Here is a 22029-nt window from a genome sequence, read left to right on the forward strand (position 1 = left end):
AGCCCATTTTAAAAGAACATTTAAAAGAATATTTGCTCTAAAAATAAATATTTGCTTAATTGCATTAAGTCATTTTCTTGTGTTGAAATGTGTACCTATCATTTGGTGTAGAGAGAAAGGAGCTGGCTTAAGGGGACACTGAACTGTATCCTGGTATGGTGAATCCTGATGGTTAGGACTTAAAATATGGTTATAGGTCATATCAATCAAGAATGTATCCTGACATAAAAATACACCTAGTGTTTGGACTTGACATATGCTTACGGGTCATATCAATACAGTATCCTGAGCTAAAATACACCCTGTGTTTGGACTTGAAACATGGTCATAGGTTGTATCTATACAGTATCCTGAGCTAAAATACACCCCGTGTTAGGACTTAATATATGGTCACAGGTCGTATCTATACAGTATCCTGAGCTAAAATACACCTGGGATTGGCACTTGAAATATGGTCACAGGTCGTATCAATATAGTATCCTGAGCTAAAATACACCTGGTGTTTGGACTTGAAATATGGTCACAGGTCATATCTATACAGTATCCTGAGCTAAAATACACCCTGTGTTAGGACTTAATATATGGTCACAGGTCGTATCCATACAGAATCCTGAGCTAAAATACACCTGGTGTTTGGACTTGAAACATGGTCACAGGTCATATCTATACAGTATCCTGAGCTAAAATACAACCCGTGTTTGGACTTCATATATGGTCACAGGTCGTATCAGTACAGAATCCTGAGCTAAAATACACCCCGTGTTTGGACTTCATATATGGTTATAGGTCGTATCAGTACAGAATCCTGAGCTAAAATACACCCTGTGTTTGGACTTCATATATGGTTATAGGTCGTATCAGTACAGAATCCTGAGCTAAAATACGCCCCGTGTTTGGACTTCATATATGGTTACAGGCCGTATCAATACAGAATCCTGAGCTAAAATACACCAAGTGTTTGGATTTGAAATATGGTCACAGGTCATATCAATACAGTATCCTGAGCTAAAATACACCAAGTGTTTGGATTTGAAATATGGTCACAGGTCATATCAATACAGTATCCTGAGCCAATGTACACCCGGTATTGGCACTTGAAATATGGTCACAGGTTATATCAATACAGTATCCTGAGCTAAAATACACCCAGTGTTTGGACTTGAAACATGGTCACAGGTCTTATCAATACAGTATCCTGAGCTAAAATACACCTGGCGTTTGGACTTGAAATATGGTTAGAGGTTGTATCAATACATTGGATATGAGTTATGACTCATCTCCAGAAATGACAACTGTCCATTTCTGATGAGATATTTTAGACACTGCCTGGAGTTATTTTCAGAATATGGCATGTGGTCGTATACAGTATCTGGGAAAAGATTAACTCCATATTCTAGCAAGAATAAAGTGGTCCCATATTGGGGGTTCGATATGCTCCGAACATGAAATGTATTTCACTTGCTGTTCGGAGAGTATCCAATCTGGATATCAGCACATATATAGTTACAGGTCATATCAATACAATATATGGATTTAAGATACTTCTGGTGTTTGGACTTGAAATATGGATAGTGGTCATATATGTACAATATCTTGACATTGGATATGAGTTAAGAATCATTTCCAGAAATGACAGCTGTCCATTTCTGATGAGATATTTTAGACAGGGATTAGAGTTATTTTCCGAATATGGCATGTGGTCGTATACAGTATCCGGGATAAAGATTAACTCCATATTCTAGCAAGAATAAAGTGGTCCCATATTGGGGGTTCGATATGCTCCAAACATGAAATGTATTTCACTTGCTGTTCGGAGAGTATCCAATCCGGATATCATCATACATGACTTGTATCTGGTAATATTCGGGCAACGATATCTAGGGATTCTTGGTCTTTTTGCGCAGTGTGATGTTATTCAAGAGTCGTAGCGGATTCCATCAATGATTCATCTGTTAGACTCTAACCTCTAGCCTGTTACATTTTAATAAGTGCATTGACTCAGTCAATCTACAAACTCACAGTGCGTCACAATGCAATGCCTTGTGAGCTTGTAGATCTGCTACGTTTGACATCATTTTGGAAAACTTGAGTACTTTGGTACTTTGGGTATATTTTAATGTCCATACCTTTTCTACTTTTAGTTTAAAATTTAAGTTAAAAAAGTATACAGGATTTGTAACAGAGTGTTTTTATAAAGTGGTAATACTACTTTTACTTACTTAAGTACTTACCGCTGATTTAAAGGCCATCAAAAAGGTCCATTCTACTTTACTGAGATGAACGTATATCCTCCTATCCTCCTATATAATACTACAAATGTCACGCTCCAAATGTCACAACCTCACTCTCTCCTTTCCGCATTTTCCTCCTCACTGGCTTCAGCAATTGATTTCAACTTGCACATGGCATTGACTATTAGCATTATTCAGACCGTGAGGAAGCCTATTTTTCATTTTGCCCAAATTCAAGTTGTTTATATTATTATTATATTTTTTGTTGTTGTTTTATTTTTGTTTTTTGAACTTCTGTTTAACTCTACAACACAGGTTTTGGCGTTAATGTGCATGCGCAGCAACGTGCACGTTCATGCGGCCACGGGGCACAACATGCATGTTTGGCCGCATGCACGTGCCCACAGGGTCTGTTGTCATGGTTACAGTCTAGACCCCCTGGCAACAGGATGTACACAGGAGTGTGTGTTTAAGTATAGTACAGAGGGTTTAGGTGGTTAAGACCTACTGTATCATAATAATACCTACAGCATGCAGTGCAGCACACAGGATATAAATGACACTACAGTAATAGGCTTATCTGGCCTATGTTGTTACATACTGTAAGTGATCTTTTTAAACCACTCAAAAGAATGAATCACCTCTCACTATACTGAGCTCCTGCAGAGAAAATATCCCATTAAAGGAGTAGTTCTCCCCCAAAATGACCTTTTTTCTATTGATTACTCACGCCATGGAGACTTGAGTTCAATAATATTTGTTTTGTATTTTTCGCATTCCTAAGACAAAAATTTGAGTATAGTGAATTTACCCCCATTGATTCCGGATGGGGTCCCCTCATCTGGAATCAATGGGGGTACATTTATTGTAATGAAATTATTGTCTTAGGAATGCGACTAAAACCAAAAAATAGTATTGAACTCAAGTCTCCATGGCATGAGTAATCAATAGAAAAAAAGTCATTTTGGGGTGAACAACTCCTTTAAGCAGGACTGGAGGCAGCCACATACAGTATACAGTACGTATGCATGTGCGTGTGTGTGTGTGTGTGTGTGTGTGTGTGTGTGTGTGTGTGTGTGTGTGTGTGTGTGTGTGTGTGTGTGTGTGTGTGTGTGTGTGTGTGTTCATGCACAAAGTTGTGCAATATATATTGTATCTTACAAGATACAGCCAGGTTTATGGGTTGATGTGTTTTGGTTCCAAATCAGGGTCATCGTGACCATGACCATCTATTCTACTGTGGGAACAACATGTTCCAGGGCATGGCTTAGTTACTTTATGTCTGGCATCACAATTTGGGGCATGTAGTAGGTGGGGAAAATACATACAGTAGACAGACAGACATACAGACAGACAGACAGACAGACAGACAGACATACAGATATTATTGTATTACTTTTTTCTCTCTCTTGTATCTAAATAACTAAATAAATGACTAAAACCATTTTCGAAAAAGAACGTATTGCCATTACTCAAGATACAGTAATGAATTTACAGAAATAGAGATGACCTCCACTTACAGATATGCTTGTTTGTCTGTCTGAAGTGTAGAATGTGTGTGTGTGTGTGTGTGTGTGTGTGTGTGTGTGTGTGTATGTGTGTGTGTGTGTGTGTGTGTGTGTGTGTGTGTGTGTGTGTGTGTGCGTTCGTGCGTGCGTGCGCGCGCGCGTGCGTGTGTGTGTGTGTACTATTCCACAGCCATCATTATGCAGTCTGTTTTTGACACCTCAACCCTTCATCTGCTGCCAGTGACCTTTGGCTTGGTGGTTTAAACAAAGACCCTCCCACATGAATGGCATCAGCAGCAGAATACTGATTCACAATAAGACCACTTTCCCTGGGAGGAGGTAGTGTCAGGTGTGACTGCAGGATTCACCTTCTTTGTGTGGCGGGATGGGAGGATGAAGTGTCATTATTATGCATCCTCCATATCAGGGGGCTTCAATGTTTTCAGGCCAAGGACCCCTTAGTTGAGAGAGAGATGAAGCAGGGACCCCCACAACCTTTTTCATAGTCTCCATATAGTTTCATCGTTTGACGGCACAGTTATCAGTGTATGTCGGATTCATGTCAATTTGTGTTTTCAGATATTTAAAGTTGTACTATGTAACTTTTTTTATAAAACAAATCTTAAAATTGTCCTAACTATTAAATCACAAAAGTTTTAGAAGATCCGCTCCGTGAATTTCAGCCTGTAAAGCCTTCTCTATATATGTAAACTGCGATCCTTACCGTGGACCGGATCTCGCGCCAAAATGACGTCATCTGCATCTGAATCCGTATCCGCCTTGTCCCGGATCATACTTCTGGCCAATCACAGCGCGTGTTCTCCGGAAGTAACTAGAGGCTTTGCAAATAACATCAGCCATTACGCTAGCACAGGCTGGCTTGGTTGTAGTTATTCTGGAGCTGAACTATGGAGAAGCAACAGCCGAAAAAACCTGAGCTCCCTGGAACTAATCCTCCACCCACGAAAAGGAAAAAAACACAGGACTATATTCAAAAACAAAAAGAATATGACCAGCTACGGCAGAAATCACGGATTTATCTGCTTCATATACACGAGAGGTGGCAAAAGTTGAGGAAAGAAAAAAACTTCCCCACTGATTGGAAACTGGCTCTTTTTCTTTTGAACTGGTAAGTTTGTAAAATATAAACATACTTGCTCTTTGTCATTGTTGTACTTTTAGTGCAAGTGCATACCATACGTTGGTATAGAATTTAGTCAATGTATACGATGGATAGCAACGCTGGTCAAAGGATGTTGTAGCAGTAGCCCTCTGACGACCGTCCTGTTTATTCAGCAGCCCTTTGTGTGTGTGTTCATTCACAAGTATTTGAATTTGAATACATCCGAATCTCCTAAAGACATTGTTATTGACTCTGGGCTACTCTTACATTTGCAATCATATTGTGTTCTCTGAGTCAATACCGCGGCGATGCACCATTCCCCCAAACTTTCAATGTTTATGAATGGTAGCTTAGCTTGTAGCTTCTATCCCCCCGCCGAAAGTCGGGGGGACGAATATTTACTATTCTGTCCATAACGGCACATAACTCGGTAACGGCGCTGAGTTAGCCTGGGGCCAGCCTATATACTATGCAGCTAACTAGTAACTGCGTATAGATCCCCTCCATGTTTTAACCATAGGTTTTAACATGTGTGGGGATGAAGTCTAGCTCCAGCTAGGCTTATCCTCCCCCATAATTATTTTCCCTTTTTTGTATTTGCTTTGTTTGTTTTACAAATGCTAGCTTGGTTAGTGTAGGAACTACACTGGAAATACCGGTACCTGCAATACCGCTAGTGACCACTACCACTACTTGGGAAAGTTACATGGTATGCCTTTAACCACTTGAACTGTCAATAGTTGATCAACTTGACCTTTCACTAGCCGATCTACAATCTCACAACGCCTCGCACTGCGAGGCGTTGTAAGCTTGTAGATCTGCTATTTTTGGCTAAAGTTCTTCGAATATGGACGCTAGCGTTCAAGTGGTTAATATAAAAAAGGAGAAAACAAAGTTTCTATCACACAAAGATTTGGAGGACCCCCTGTACAGTAGTAACTCTGAGGACCCCCTAGGGGTCCCGGACCCCCTGTTGAAGACCCCTGCTCTATATCCATATTGTCAGAGCCAATGTGTGCTGTAACCACAAGTATTGTGATTTGAGTTGATTATTATTTTATTTTTCCTTTGACCAAAAAAAGAGACGAAAAGAGAAGCATATACACTCATGGGTACTCATGATGTGATTTTACACACACACACACACACACACACACACACACACACACACACACACACACACACACACACACACACACACACACACACACACACACACACACACACCAATATGTACGCCATTGCTTTCTGAGTAGAACTCATCCATAATTGGAATATTAGTTTTGTCTTTCTTTCACAGCAGAGAGAGAGAGAGAGAGAGAGAGAGAGAGAGAGAGAGAGAGAGAGAGAGAGAGAGAGAGAGAGAGAGAGAGAGAATCCAGGCGATCCAGAGCCACAGAACATTCAGGTTGTAGTATAGTGAGACTCAGGATCAGCCGAGTAGTTAGAGGTTGCTATGGGTGGCAGAAATAGCACCCACACTCATATAATGAGTATGGAAATAGACAGGCTGGAATGTAAGTGCAGGAGAGTGAATCGACTGATAAAAATGCCTGAAAGTAGGGAGAAAGGCAGGAGGATTTTATAAGGTGTGGGAAAATATTAGGCCTCTGGCCTTGAAATGTCTTCTTTCACTGTCACAAATAGACCGATGAAATAGGTTCTCTCTCTCTCTCTACAGTATGTCTCTGTATCTCTGCATGATTGTAACACACAGGAGAGAAGTGTCCTTGAGTTCACACATGAAGAACAATGTTCCTATCTCAATGTCTATGTCGTCGCTGTCCGGTGGAAACCTTGTATGTCCAAAACCAAGAAAGAAGTACTACAGTCATTATTTAGTCACAAGCATACAAGGTTTCTGCCCGACGCTGAGCAATGCTATGCTCAGCCAGATGGTTAATAGCTTCTCCATCGTGAGATGAAGGACAAAGCCAAAGGCTGGGATCAATACATCTAGTGGAGGAACAAGGGCTTCCTCAGTCTCTATATTAGTATCTATGTTTGATCACAATAAAAGCTAGACCGTTGCTAGATATTGATTCAGTAAGCCATTCCCATAGGAAACTGATTTGATTGCCCCTCTGTAGTTTCACAATAAGCATTTACCACATTGAAGAGCCAAAGGAAATTGAGTGACGTGTTTTTGAAACGTTTACTTTGCGTGTATGTCTATGTATGTGCACCAGTGCACGTGTTTGACCGTGGGCACCTGTCTGAATCACATCCTCTGACAGCCCTCAAATAGACAACTCCACTCCACTCCACATCCAAGATCCAGCATGTGTAATGCTGCTTAGGAAGGAACTAACTAAACTAAACGAGGAAGCAAGAAAAAGTAGAAAATAAAAGATAGTCTCAGTTTTGTCTTTCCTGAATGGAATATATTTTCTTTATAGATTATGACCACTAAGCAAGCAAACGGGCTGATTAAAACAAGATTTTAATTTACATTTGCAGGCCAACTGAACACTTCCAGATCATGTGTGTATTATTAGGCATTGTTCTCATTCGTAAAGCCTGCATTTACTAGAACACTGTGACCATTTTTAAGTGTCTGTGCTGAACCATAAATGGCTTAATATCTTATCTTTACGCTAAAACCAAAGGTGGTTAGCAAGAGCTCTTATTCCTTGTCCTACTTTCCAAGCGTTTCCAAGGTTTATGACTGTAGGCAGTGGAACCAGGCACTGCATCACAACTGCCGAGAGTGAGTCTCAACCTCCCAAAAGGAGGCTAAAAAGATGCTTTAAATAAATCAGCAGCTCATTATCCACAACCATGCCCTCAGGGGGGATTACAGTAGTGATGTGCCTTATCCAGTACACTAGTAGGCTAAAGGTACTATAACACTTGACATTGAAGTGTAATTACATTCATACTTAAGGCTTTGATGGATTTGAAAGCGCCTGCAACCCTCATGCCTTCACTAAAGGATGCACAGTGTATGCACGTTCCGTGTCCCTGAACACGTTGTGCCCCCACTTAGAATTCCCAAAATGTTTGAGCCCAACTTTGAAATGCTAAATCTGAAGTGCTTATTCATATGGCAACATAATGATACCGGAGGATCAAATGAAAAGTATTCAAATGAAATATTCAGCAGGAACAGAGGTGGTATTGAACATGAATTCTTCTCTCACCTATGAGCGTAGAGCGGCCATCCCCCAGTGGGTAGCGCTGATAACGTGGCATAGCGAAAGGGGGCAGCCTGTGGAACAGCGGCTGTAGGAGAGGCTCCAGTCTGGAGGCCGATGGGTCCGAAGGATAGAACAGGTTGAAAATCTCGGAGCAGGCTGGATGGAGATGACTCACTGAGGTTCAGAAAGCAAAATGGGCAGTGGCAGCCATTAGATAAAGGCAGTGGTATTTGGTAATAGAATCAGAATCAGAATCAGAATCAGCTTCATTGTCACAATAAAAAAGTGGATGAAATTCATTTTTGTACAACGTTCTATCGTTTTTGTTATTTCCATAGAAAAAAGAAAGTCAAGAAGAGATCAGTCAAATTATGTATTCATTATCCACATACTTACACAAAGTGCCTGAGGTAAGATATACAGTAAAGGTGCGGTAGCATAGCAGCAGCACGTGATATACTATGAATGTTAGTTAAAGCTATACTGTGTAAGTTGCTCACCTAGAGGTCAGTAGCTCTATAGCAAACCGCGGTCGCGTACGCGTCTTTCGGCCGTTTTTCGCCGCGGACACCCCCGCGTCTGCCTCCACCTCGCCGAGATCTATCTTTCGAGGGGTCCCTGGTTCCTGTGCGTTCAGGCATTCCGGAGAAAGGGACTCATTCACCCGAGTAAATGCTATTGTTATGTTGAGGCAAGCTACACGGGCGCCTACAAATATGGCCGCCGTATTGTGATAGCGACCCCACTTCAAGATGCGCTGTGATTGGCCGGCAGTGTATAACCCTCGCTGTGATTGGCCGGTAGTGTATGATGACGTAATTTTGCCGGGAAATCCCGCCCCTGTCACGGCTAAGTAGAAAACATACAAAGAGAAGGCTTCAGAAGCTGAAAATAACGGAGTGGGGGTTCTAAAACTTTAGCGATTTAACAGTTAGGACACTTTTAAGATTTGTTTTATAAAAAAAGTTACATGGTATAACTTTAAGGTGAAAAACAAGTCACCGCGTTGTACATGGGATTAAGGTGCAAAATGTTGCCACGTGTCAACTGACAATGGTATAATCCGATAGCCTGGGTACCAGCCTGCTATGATTTGTTTAGTCACTTCTCTACTCAGTCTGGACATGATTCAGTTGACTCGTATTCCCGAACGTCAGTTGTGACGTAGGCGACGTCGTTGCTGATTGGATGTTGTTCCAAAGAATCAGAGTAGGGTTAGGGTAGCTACGTCATCAGCTAGCCAATACACATCGATGTATTTGTCCCGCCCCACACTACAGACCAATCGGAAGCCGCCAAAAAAGCACAAAATAATGCATAATAATGCGTTCCCAGTCTAAATGAAGAACATTCATGGGGGGCCCACAGTGAATCCTTGTACCCAGGGCCCAGAATTTGCTGCGACACCCCTTTCTATTGCAGCCTGTTTCTATACACACTAGCCCTTACCCGTTCAAAGATATGAGCTCCGAAATGATGTGCAGTGTGTGGGTTATGCTTATGGGATGTGCACTGTGCACAGTCTGCACACAGTATATGAGGGATGCAAAGTAACTTTAACTGGTGCTTGCATGATAATATGTAGGAGCATCAATGTAAGAAATACCCGTCTCGTTTAATGGCTATAGAGATACTGTGTGCCGATCTGCATGATTTTTGGACAACATCTGTAACAGGGCCAGACAACAGATCAATTGCTCCAGAAACGCTGTGACAGACAGACAGACAGACAGACAGACAGACAGACATTCGGAAAATTCTATGTTTGATGTATGCAGTAAACACCTGAGTGTTACTCAGGATCACATTTACTGTGTAGTATTGGCTACTGAACCAAATAGGCCCTCTGGGATCAATAGTTTCTATGTTATATTATTTAAACTGCTGGGAATGTTCAAGGCTTGGCTAGGAAGGGAGTGATAATCTGTGGGAGTGTACTTGTGAAATGCCCAAGGGCAAACTGCTGAAATATTAAGCCAAGCCAAGTATGACATGAGTGGGTGGTTTGTTGCTCTCACTGACTCATAGCGCAGGGTCAGCTCAAGCCTTTTGGGGGCTTAAAGCTGAATTTTATTTACCCTCAAACTTTCTTTCAACCGGCATTGAGAGACAGAGAGAAAAAGAGAGATACTAGTTCCTTATTAACACACTGAGTGCTGTTGATTAAACAATGATTTAATCTCAGAGTGCCACGCTATTTTATTGATTTTTCCCGATTTCGGAGGCTCAGGGTAAAAGTAATCTGAATAAATTTAGTCTGAGTATTTCCTGATTTTCTTTTTTTTCCGGTGCTTTTGTAACGGCCGGTAGAGAAGGGCTTGTGAAAAACATGAACGTGATCTGGAGTTAGATTAGGAGATAAATCCACTTTTGTAAATCTCCTAACGATATTGATCATGGAAGTCCGGTTCCCCACTGGTCTGTATAGCCTATACAGGCCAGTGGGGAACCAGACTTCCATGATCATTTGCGGTGACGGGTGGCCACACGCATGTATGTGTGTGAACTGTTTATGCTTATATTCATTGTAATGATCAAAATCACTATGATTTATCACTCGTTTTCCACGGCGATTCACTTCCTTGTTTAGCAGCAGCCGGCAGCAGAATAGCTGACAGGAGCAGGGAGGGGGGGGGGGAGGCAGGCACAGAGATCGGGACTGGCCGATGAGATTCATCGGCTCGTATCCCCGTCTTTCTGGGTCATAGAACGTCCGCGCTCGGCCAGCTTACTGAGACATCGAACACAGGCACGTCCGTAATGCGCGTGTGTGTTCGGTGTGGGTCCACCAAGTGGTAACGCAGGTACCAAATACCAAACGGGCATGGACTAGTCTGGGATATATTTTTAGACTTTAAAGATGATATTAATGGTACAGTATGCTTGTAATTAATGGTAGAAACATTTTCTAGGACACGTTGGTTGGACTGTCATCAATCAAGTCAGTGATACAGGATCACCCTGCACTTCTGAATTCAACATCCAGAATGTTGCAGTCCGCACCTTTGTCACGGTCCACTTGTGGACATTCATATTCACTATTTGTAGTGCTGGTCATTAATCACTCTTGGTACTGTGACAATTGTTTCTATGTGTCTGTGTGTGTGTGTGTGTGTGTGTGTGTGTGTGTGTGTGTGTGTGTGTGTGTGTGTGGGGGGGGGGGGGGGGGGGGGGTTTGCAGGCACTCATGCATGTGTGTTTAACTGTGTATAGCAGGGGTCTTTAACAGGGGTCCGGGACCCCTAGGGGGTCTTTGGAGTTACGACAGGGGGGATGCCAACTCCTTGTGTGATAGGACAATTCTTTTAAATTAACAACTTGCCCTCGCATCCCTATTCCGAGGAGAACTTTTCCAAAAATAGCCGATCTACAAGCTCTCAAGTTGAGAGCTTGTAGATCGGCTATTTTTGGCAAATAGGTTTGGCGTATAGGTAAAACAGAGCAGTACAGAGTGAAAGGTCAATTTTACAAAATATCGACGATTTAAGTGGTTAAATGCCTGAAAATACACATTAAATGAATCCAACATAGACTGATGACAGTGCTGTCAAACAAGTCAAAGAAAATCTGCATAACGCATTTATACAATATGTAGAGGGGGTCCCTGCTTCATCTCTCTCTCTCAGTTAAGGGGTCCTTGGCCTGAAAATGTTGAAGACCCCTGCAATTGTTATCTATGTGTGTGTTTGCAGGCACTCGTGCGTATAGATTTGTCTCTTGCAGTCCTTACCCTGGACAGCAGGCAGCACAGTGCATCTCATGGCCAGAACCAGTCCTAGAGGGCAGCCCAGCAGGAAGCAGCTTGACACTTCAAAATCAAAACGCCCAGGGTTCAACACCAGACTGGTACTGCTGCCCGCTCGCACCTCCTCACTCTCTTTCATTAAGCTGGGGAAATACACATACGTGTAAGTACACAATCATAATAACCATGTTAACTCAATTTGGAAATAAGAGCCAATGGCATAAGAAAAGAGTAAAACTGAGGATCAGGGACGTGCACACATAGACATCACTGGGGGCTTGAGCCTCTGCCCTTTTTACCCATCTGTAAAAAGTGCCCTCTCCAGACCATGAATGCGTTTACTTTTTTACTATGGTGAAAGAAATGCAAATGCCCTCTTTCCATGCCATACCTGAAGGCGGCTTTCAAGAGAATTGCCCTGTACTTGAATGCAGCATCTTAGGTTGAAAGAATTGCCCTCTGTGTAGAAATCCATGCCATTACACCATATCTCCAGTATTCACTTGAGTATGATTAGTTTAGTGTGGTATCAAGAACCAAAAATAGCCAACCTCCAAGCTCACAACACACTGTGACGCGTTGTAAGCTTGGAGGTCTGCTATTTTCAATGTTTTCACTAAAAGGCCCTTTTAGGAATGTCAACCCCTGCCTCTCTAACATTCTCTGCACGTTCCTGCTGAGGATCATATGAGATGTGATTTATGGAGGCAAGTGTGTAGCTCTATTATGTGAGGCCTCAGTTACATTTGAGGTCATCAGGTAGAGACCCTGCCTGAGTTTCGCAGGAAGCATGAGGCTTGGGGCTGTTTGAACAGACGATCTGGCCTGATGAGTTTTCCGGTAGCCAGCCAACACCAACATTTACCCATTAAATATTGCACTGGGAATGATCATTATGATCTTTCAGCACAAGGACAAAGCCAAATCAATAGTGTTTCGATTGCCTTACATTTTATTTTCTTCCCCTGCTATCCTCTGTCTTTTTCCATTTTCTCACCACTCCATCGCCTTCCACACACAAATCTATCAGCTCCTCCTTGGAGGTGGTGGGGCTACTGCTGATCTCTAGGTGTGTTTGAATAGAGAGGTATTGCTGCTGTCAGTCAGGGTCGAGCAAGTAGAGCTAGGTTTAAGCAGAAACACTGGCTGGAGATGGTAGAGACAGCTAAGCTACCCCAGGGGCCATTTTGAGTGGGAGTGATTACTGGGGAACAAGGCCTATCGGAGAGCAGGGAGTCCCGCTGGGAGATGAAGGGGGCCATGGCCAGAGGAAACACCTTGTCCTTCACACAACCCTGTCTGCAGTTTCATGAAGGGAATAACTGGAGAGGTGCATCACCATCACCGTGGACACAACATGTATCACTACACCTTGTTCAGGAAGGGAGGCACTTGTAGTTCATAATTATGGTGGTGCAGGACTGGTGGTCCATATGAATTGGAAGAACTTCTCCCACCCTGCTACGTTCACCTGCAGAGCTTTGTCTAGCAGCACATTGTGTGGCTCAGGCTGTGTATGATCCAGTAAAGACAGTCAGGCAGGGTCATCTTACTAGTTGCAAATATTGATAAATAGCAGGAGCCAACAAAGTGACACATTTATTAAATCCAACAGTGTCATTATTGATGGACTGCTGACAAATCAAATGTCACAGGGTATATTGCCTCATGGGAAACTACTAAAATACAACTACGTTTGCAGCTCTGTGTAAGAGTACCACTGTCCCACACACACCCTCACGGCTCACAAACATCGTGTCAAGTCGACAAAGCTCTGCATCTGTCTTCCTTCATAATTGTGCTCCCATGTATATTGTAGTTTTACAGGGAGCTCTATCCAACTCCAACATCCATGGGAAGATGTGATGGTTAATGTGCTTAAGCATTGCAACATGCGTGACCAGCTGGGCGGCCATCAATATTAAATGATGAATCTGTCACAGACACAGCCGTGTGTCTCTCTACTTTGTTTTTCATCCTGTCTTCCATGCACTAACCCTAATCCTAACCCTAACCCATTACAAGTAAAAGTGCAGAATTCAAAATTACAAAAGTATAGGTATCAAAATGTACCTAAAGTACCAAAAGTAAAAGCACTCATTATACAGAATGTCCTCTTTCACGTTTTCAAATGTATAAAATGCGACGCATTGTGAGCTTATAGATCGGCAATTTTCAAATGGCCAAAATGTATATAGGACTGAAGTGGTTAATGTATGTTTTGTAATAATCCAATTCTACAAAGTACCGGTAACACGTTTTCAAATAATTGCAGTGGAGTAAAAGTACAATATTTTCTTCTGTTTTCTTTCTTCTATTGTACTTTTACTCCACTAAATGTATCTGAAAACTTTAGTTACGTACTACTACATTGCAGATATAAACTATAATCTTATTAAACATACATAAACCACTTTAGCCCTATTTTATACCAAGGCTATTTGAAAATAGCCGATCTACAAGCTCACAACGCGCGACGCATTGTAAGATTGTAGATCGGCTATTTTCAAAAAATGTTGTACTTTTACTTTTGGTACATTAAGTACATTTGGATACCAATACTTTTGTACTTTACTCAAGTACATTTGGAATTCCGGACTTTTACTTGTAACGGAGTAATTCTACATTATAGTATTGATACTTTATAGTATAAAATGTGAGTACTTTTTCCACCACTGCATTCAACCACTGCTTCCATGTCCCCGCTTTGTCTCTCTATGCTTGTGTTTGTGTGTTTTTCTTGCCTGTCACTCACTCATCCGGATCCTGCACACCTGCCATCCATCCGTCATCTCTCCAGTATATCTACTGTATATAACCCTGACTTTCCTCCCGCTCATTGCCAGATTGTCGCTTCTGCCACTGTGGCACACTCAGGCTTCTCGTTGAACTTTTACAAAATGTACATGTTACTACTTTTCTGTGTTCTTGCTCCTGCTTTTAATGCTTGTTTTGTTTCACAGAATCCCTGTCTGTCTGCCTGCCTGCCTACCCATTCATCCCTGTTACCTGTCACTCTCCATTCCTCCACTTCCCTCTCCCATACCACCATCCATTTATCACCTCAACCTTTTCCACCAGAGTCAATAAACCTGTTAAACCTCATCTGCTTACTGGTCTGTGTTTGGGTGTGCTTTTGAACTGCACTCAGACAGAATATCACAAATGAATGAATAAATAAATAGCATATAATAACCAGTAAGACTCCCTACTCGGGAGATAAGCGACCGTCAGGTCGCATACACAAACTTTAGAAGGCAATGGTAGCCAATCAGGAGGGAATATGGGAAATGGGATAGATCCATGTTGATGACATGACTTTAGAGATATTGTGTACCGCTTTGCGTCATTTTAGGGCAAAATCTGTAGGAGCAGTGTCCAAAACTGTGTTTTGCAAGAATCTGCCTCATGGTGGCGCTAGAAGAGGGCCATGTGAGAAATGAGGGGTGGAGGTTGTGGTTTGGCAGCCAAGGAGCGTGTGTGCAAAGTTTGGCATGGATAGGGACAACAGTGGCGGAGATATGAGTAGGGCAAAAGTGTGACATGACGTGACGGACAGACTGACTGACAGACTGACTGACAGCTGTTGGAGGTTTTGATAGTAACTGCAACTGTCAGGTCGCAACTATGAATTCTCACAAATTTTACCCCATCAAATAATTGAACCGTTGATTGGCCATGAGAAAGTGATCAAAAAAATCCCAGTACTCGGAAGCTTCCATGTCTGTAACTGTGTGAGTGCGAAGCAGGACCCGCAGGACCCACTTTAAAAAGAGAGGTAAATGCCTGTGTGTGATCATCAGGGTTCCCACTCATTTTTACCAATTAATTTCCAAAACCTTTCCAAAACCTTTCCGGAATATTTAACCTAATTTCCAGGACTATATAACAATAATTCAGCTCAATAACAAGTCGCTTACTCCCATGCGCAATGCCCAAAGACAGGTAGTGTATGCCAGTGGTTCTCAACCTTTTCAGGCTGTGACCCTTGAAATAATCATATTTCAACTGGGGACCCGGCACCCTGATGAGCACTAAGAGTTGAGGAATTTTGTATAACACGTTTGATCTACATGCTCACAACGCCTCGCAACGCGAGGCGTTGTGAGCATGTAGATCGGCTATTTTCACAATTTCCGCCTCTAATATTTGACAATTTGGCCAATGTTTAATTTGTCATTTCAGAGGTATTAACAAAATCAATAACCAAAGACAATGCATTGCTATTTCTTCCAGGACCTTCCAGGACCCTTGATAAATTCCAAAACTTTTCCAGTACTGGAAAAATATTTTTCTAATTTCAAAATATTTCCAGGAATTTCATGACCGTGGGAACCCTGTGATCACGTGTGTGACTGCAGTCCCACCTGGAGAATAAACTGTGGTGCTGGCCAGCGGATGTGCTGTCTCCATCGCATGAGTCACTTTGCTTGCGGTTGAGTGATGGTCTTCCCTGACCGTGGCCTTCATTTGGAGCGGAGATATCAATGTTGCTCTTACTTAGCCTCTTGCTAGAGCTCAGACTAGGGCTGCCGTCCCCCAACAGGCTTGGGTTGTCCTGCGTAAGAAAAGAGACAGCATGACACATTCTATACCTTCATTTCTAATGAAGGTTCTAATTTCAAATTATATACATTCATTTTATTATACAGATAATATACTGTATGTGGGAATGAATGGAGTATGTTTTACAGTCATAATAAGAGAGTAGTACTCCTATTGGCTACATGGTTATGGTGCACCTTGACTGATGTGCTATGTTTCCTATTCAATATCCATATTGATTTCCATAAAAGTCTGATTCTTTTATGGAAGAAGCTCTGGTCTCTGTCTCTCTCTCGCGCTCGCTCTCTTTCTCTCTCTCTAGCCTGTAGAACAGATAAGATCTACCAGCTAACAACGCGTCGCGATGCAACGCATCTTTTGCTTGAAGATCTGTCATATCTCGTCATTGGCAATGAATAGGTTAAGTGTCTGAGTGCCAGAATCTCCATTTATGAGCATGTTATGCCCACCACCGTCCACTACCCAACGTCCATCCACAATTTAGTCTCGCATGGCCAGACTGTTGACTCCGAAATTTGCAAATGCTCCCGTCATACAGTCTGGGAGACGGAAGTTCTAATCATGAGTAGGACGTGATGCACCCGTTCCCTTGGTGCAGTAGCGATAACAAGTCCTACTGGAAGCATTATGTCTTCTTTCAATAGTTTTTGGGGTGTTATTTTGTCTTTCTCTGGTGTTGTTGGTGTTACTTCCGTGATGTTTTCAAATGTTTTATTAAACTATACACGCATAACGAGAATATGCCGCTCGAATGACTGTCTGTGCTAGTGTGCTTCTGTTATGTTTCCAACAGCTGATTACAGCTGAGGCGGGCGAGACTCACATGTCCTGCATAAACTAACGCTATGCTTCATTGTGTTGCCCTATAGGCAACCAAGCTAAATACTGTAATATACATTTTGGGAAATGTTGTAACTCTTTGACTTTTTCTTTTCTTTACTTTTTAAAAATGTTTTGCCTGTAATGACACAGCTAAAACAGAGGTGCCCCAAGTTGAAAGTGGGTAAATTGACTCTTAGCCACTTTCGACCCTTCTGTGTGTCGTTACCTTCAGGCTCTCAGTGCTGTTGTTCCTGCTGCTGCTGTCGGGGCTCCCAGGCCTTGGGCAGCTGCTAAAGCAAAGTGCATCAAAGCACAGCACGCCCCCGACACAGTCTGCAACCAGGCACACCTGCTCGGAAAAACACACAAAGATATGCGTTCAGATAAAGAACAACATGAAAAGACAAAACACGCACGCACGCACGCACAGGGGTGTCGCACCAAATTCTGGGACCTGGGTACAAGGATTCGCTTCAATTATTTTGTGCTTTAACAATTGAAAAATAGCAGATATACAAGCTCACAGCGCGGCACCGAGTGCCGCGCTGCGAGCGAGATGGGGAGATGGAGCTGTGAAGGACCCCCAAAATGATATGTATTTGGCCACAAACCCCCATCTCAAAATATTTAGTTCCAGGGACCCCCACAGAAGCAGAATTTGAGTTACAAATGTTCACTTAGCAAATACATATTCAAGGATTTGCACACATTTTCCCAACTTTTCAAAAATTGCAGATCTACAAGCTCGCAGCGTGGCACTCGGTGCCGCACTGTGAGCTTGTAGATCTGCTATTTTTCAATAGCTACTAAAGTATAAAATAACTCCAGGCCCCTCCACCTTGGGCCCTAGCAACTCAGTCCCACTACACCCCCCCCCCCCCTTGTGACGCCCCTGCACACGTACACATACACACACACACACACACACACACACACACACACAGGAATGAAATGATTGAAAAACAATTACTTTTTTGCCTTCATATTTACACTCAAGAGTGTGAGGTAGTCATTGCAGTCCTCAGGGGACCTGAACTCTGACAGCCTGCATACATTACTCAGACCTCATTCATTCTTTGCTTCCGTCGGCGATGATTGCCCTCCATTAAAGTGACTCCATTAAACTGCTTCTCTCATGGACGCCGTCCATGAGAGATTAGGGGGAGATTTCCCCCTCCTCTCCTCCCCTCCCCTCCGCTCCCCTCACCTCTCCTCATATTTTTATGACTCATCTCCTTTTGCGCCCAGCAGTCTCTGTGGGAGCTCAAGCACCATAATGGACGCACCTGGCCCGTGAATCCCTGACCGTCCTCTGATTGCAGAAAGCTGTGGTAGACCTGGTTGGCGCGGGCGATGACGGTTGCCACTGTGTCCTGGTAGCGGGGGGAGACGATGGCAAGCAGGGGGAGGGCAGCCAGGGGCAGATGGTCCACACTGCTGGACACACAGCTCTCATCATAGCTGTATGGGTTCAGACTGACAGGAGGAAGGGAGGAGGGGAGGGAGGAGGGGAGGGAGGAGGGCAGGAAGGAAGGAAGGAAGGAAGGAAGGAAGGAAGGAAGGAAGGAAGGGAGGGAGGGAGTAGGAAAGGATGAAGAGCATGGTTCAGTGTTTATTCATAATGGTCTTTCCTCTGACATTTCTACTGAGATCATCATCAGCAGTTTGAAATATCAAATGCAAGTGGTACAGGTTTTCTAATGAAATTGCTCTGCAAATCAAACAAAAGAAATGCATGCAGTCGTCATTTATCTATTATTTATCTGTTGAAAACATACATTTGAAAAGCTTGTTACCACCCTGAATCCGTTAAACTCAACTTATCCAATCTGTTCAAACCAGGCTACATACAGTACACAGTAAAATCCTCAGTGTTAATGTAATACCGTACTCAGCAAGCATACAGTGTGTGTGTGTGTGTGTGTGTGTGTGTGTGTGTGTGTGTGTGTGTGTGTGTGTGTGTGTGTGTGTGTGTGTGTGTGTGTGTGTGTGTGTGTGTGTGTGTGTGTGCACGCATGTGGGTATGAATCGCAGTAAATGACAGTTTACATTCCAGAGAAGACCAGAGCCTATATTGGATGGCTTGGGCAAACAGTGAAAGATTGCTTTGCCCTGCATGCCCTCTTTGAGTGTCTGAACCAACCCTGTACCCATCTATCAAGAGGCTCTGTCTATGAGCCAAAGCCTAAGCCACTGCACCAAAATATGGCAGCACCCACACCTCAGTCTTTTAAGGTGAGACACACACACAACAAAACAAGCTATTCGCAATATCCTTAGCGACTTTAAGACTGGCATACCTGTTAGTGTTTTGTATTGTATTTTAAAATATGTCTGCATAGTAGTTAACAGCTGGAATTCTGAAAACTATCACAAAAACATTGGCTAAAAGACCTTACTGTATATTGTATTATTAACACTAGAAGCGTCTCGGGAACGATGTAAATAGGGAATGGATGCCCCGCCTTTAATGCAAACCCCATTATACGTGTTGTCATAGGACCCATTTTGACCATCTGTTTGCCTGTGTTCATTTATGCCCATATATGGAGATATCTGTCTGTCTGCGGCGGGGAACATGCGTGCCGGTTCTGGAAAACCGCATATCGTTTCGGTTCGGGTCGAGGCCAGGCACTGCACTCCCCGCTGCGGCGGGGAACGCGCGTGCCGATGTCTGTGTACGTGATGTCAGAGCCTTTTGTGCCAGTTCCGGAACACCCTGATGTCAGACATCAGCTCTGCATACTTGACCTAGAGTTCAAAGTGAATGTGTGGAAATATTTGCACACGTCTATTTGCACAGGAGTGATGTCAGAATGAGTCAGCAGAAGTTATGTCACAATGAGTCAGCGCTTGTGCCGGTTACCGGAACAGCCTGATGTCAGACATCAGAGATTCCGAACCTTTCGTGCTGGTTCCGGAAAACTGTGCATCGGGTCGGGTCGAGGCTGGGCACTGCACTCCGCGCCGCGGCGGGAAACGCACATGCCGAATTTGAAGCCGGTGGGACGAACGGTTCTCGAGATACGCGGATTACAAACATACATACAAACTCACAGAGATTTCTCGCATTTATTGTAAGATAAGCACACAATGTGTCGTGGTGCGCTCACAATCCATTGTGGTGCGCTCGTGTCTGCTTTTGGCACATTTCGAATAAAAACCCCATTAAAAAAGGTCATTAAAAAGGACTAGGGACGCAACAAAGGCAAGGTGGTACAAGCCAAAAGTTGTATTACACAGTGAAGTTAGGGTAACATTCAATTTGTGCAGACAATAATGAGCTGCTATAATGTGAACAGGGCAGAACAGGAACCAACTCAGAGAAATAAACCAAAATGAAAACACCACTTCCCTAACCACTTTAGAACCCCCAACTAATTACCAATAGCAATAAAAGGAAACCTCACTATTTGACTACTCTACTCTTGCCTAATCAAAAAGAAATACAAAGTAAATGAACCTGCCCTCTACCTGATGTGCTAAACAAAGTGGAATAAAAATACCCACTATACTTAAACCTGCCCTGGATCACAATTAGCCTTTTGGGTTAAGTAACAACCTTTATAGAATTAGCTGAAGTTTGAAGTTGAGGCACTGCTGTTGTCTGCTTCGTTGTCTGCTTCGTTGGTCACTACTCTGCCTAGAGTCACTCAGACTGATAGCGGCCATGAATGAAATTCCAGGCCGGCTTTAGAAGGATGGAGGGAGTTCTGATTGGACGATGATGCATGGATGGTGAGTGGAAGGAACCAATGGTGGAATGGTGGTAGCTTGGCGTGGAGAGCAGTAGCACCGAACCAATCCTAGAGATGGCCCCTGTTAGAGTTGGAAATATTGGCTATTGACCCATTTTAAAATATTAAATCCTGGCCCGTGGTGGTGGTCCACGTCCTTGCAACGACCTTTGCTGTGTGTCACTCCCCATCTCTCCCCCCGTTTCCTGTCATGTCCTATCAATGAAGGCATACTGTAGAAGCCCAAAAATAAATCTTAAAAAAATGAATAATAATAATATTATTCCCATGAAATACAGAATAATTCCACAGCAAGAATAAGACTCAGACAGTCGGTGAATCACTGTATTGAGAGAGACGAGGTTGGCAGTACAATGGTAAAATATATATTGGTCTCTCTCCTGGTGTACAAAATGGGTGGTAGCCAATGGAAACGTACCATGGTTCCACAAACATGACACCATTTGTTATTACTTCAATGGGTGACAGGTCAGCCATGGAGCGAATGCACAGGATAAGATGAGAGGGTGGCAGGATGGTGGCAGGATGGTGGCAGGATGGTGGCAGGATGGTGGCATGCGTTATCTTTGGCTCAGTGGGTGTTCTTCATCTGATGAGGTCATAGCAACCAAAAGTTACCTCTGGCCCATTGTTATGTCAAACAATCCTTCATATCAGTACACTGTGTTCCGAGAGGTGAGGCCGGGTAGAAGCAGCTTCAAACTGCTGCTCCAGTTAACTTCCAGGTGGCAAAAAACAATGGCTTCCCGAGAGAAGACACTCAGTACAAAGGCTAGACATTGCTATCAGGCAGGGCTGCCATGATGCCCCCAGGTCCAACCCTTTTGATGCTACATCAACAACTGACATGACCGAGTGAGTTAGACCCAAATGCTAAAATAGATATACTGTAATAATAGCATACATAAATAGATTGTTTGTTTAGACCAAATGTATCAGCCCCAAACACAGGATCTGTACACATGGACAACAAAAGACGGGCGCACACACGATACAATACAAAGACAAAACAAATTCCTGACCCCTACACTCACATCCATAACAAGGGTGATAATTAAAGATCCCTCCGCTTTGCATTGGGGTCTAAATCACTATTATGATTATTAGGACTGACATTTGTCTTCTTGAACGAGTAC

General features: G+C 43.1%; 1 protein-coding gene across 1 annotated transcript in view; it reads right to left on the reverse strand.

The window, feature by feature from the left end:
* Positions 1–22029, reverse strand: part of pitpnm3 (PITPNM family member 3) — a 118175-nt gene that overhangs the window by 35843 nt on the left and 60303 nt on the right. Inside the window, exons 6-10 of the mRNA XM_080731552.1 lie at positions 18422–18611; positions 17362–17484; positions 16115–16305; positions 11733–11890; positions 8006–8176 (exon numbers count right to left, since the gene is read on the reverse strand). Coding sequence (XP_080587678.1) covers positions 8006–8176; positions 11733–11890; positions 16115–16305; positions 17362–17484; positions 18422–18611 — 833 coding nt within the window. The remainder of the gene's footprint in view (positions 1–8005; positions 8177–11732; positions 11891–16114; positions 16306–17361; positions 17485–18421; positions 18612–22029) is intronic.

The sequence above is a fragment of the Nannobrachium achirus genome, assembly GCF_963921795.1.
Source record: "Nannobrachium achirus genome assembly, chromosome: 8".
Taxonomy (NCBI): domain Eukaryota; kingdom Metazoa; phylum Chordata; class Actinopteri; order Myctophiformes; family Myctophidae; genus Nannobrachium; species Nannobrachium achirus.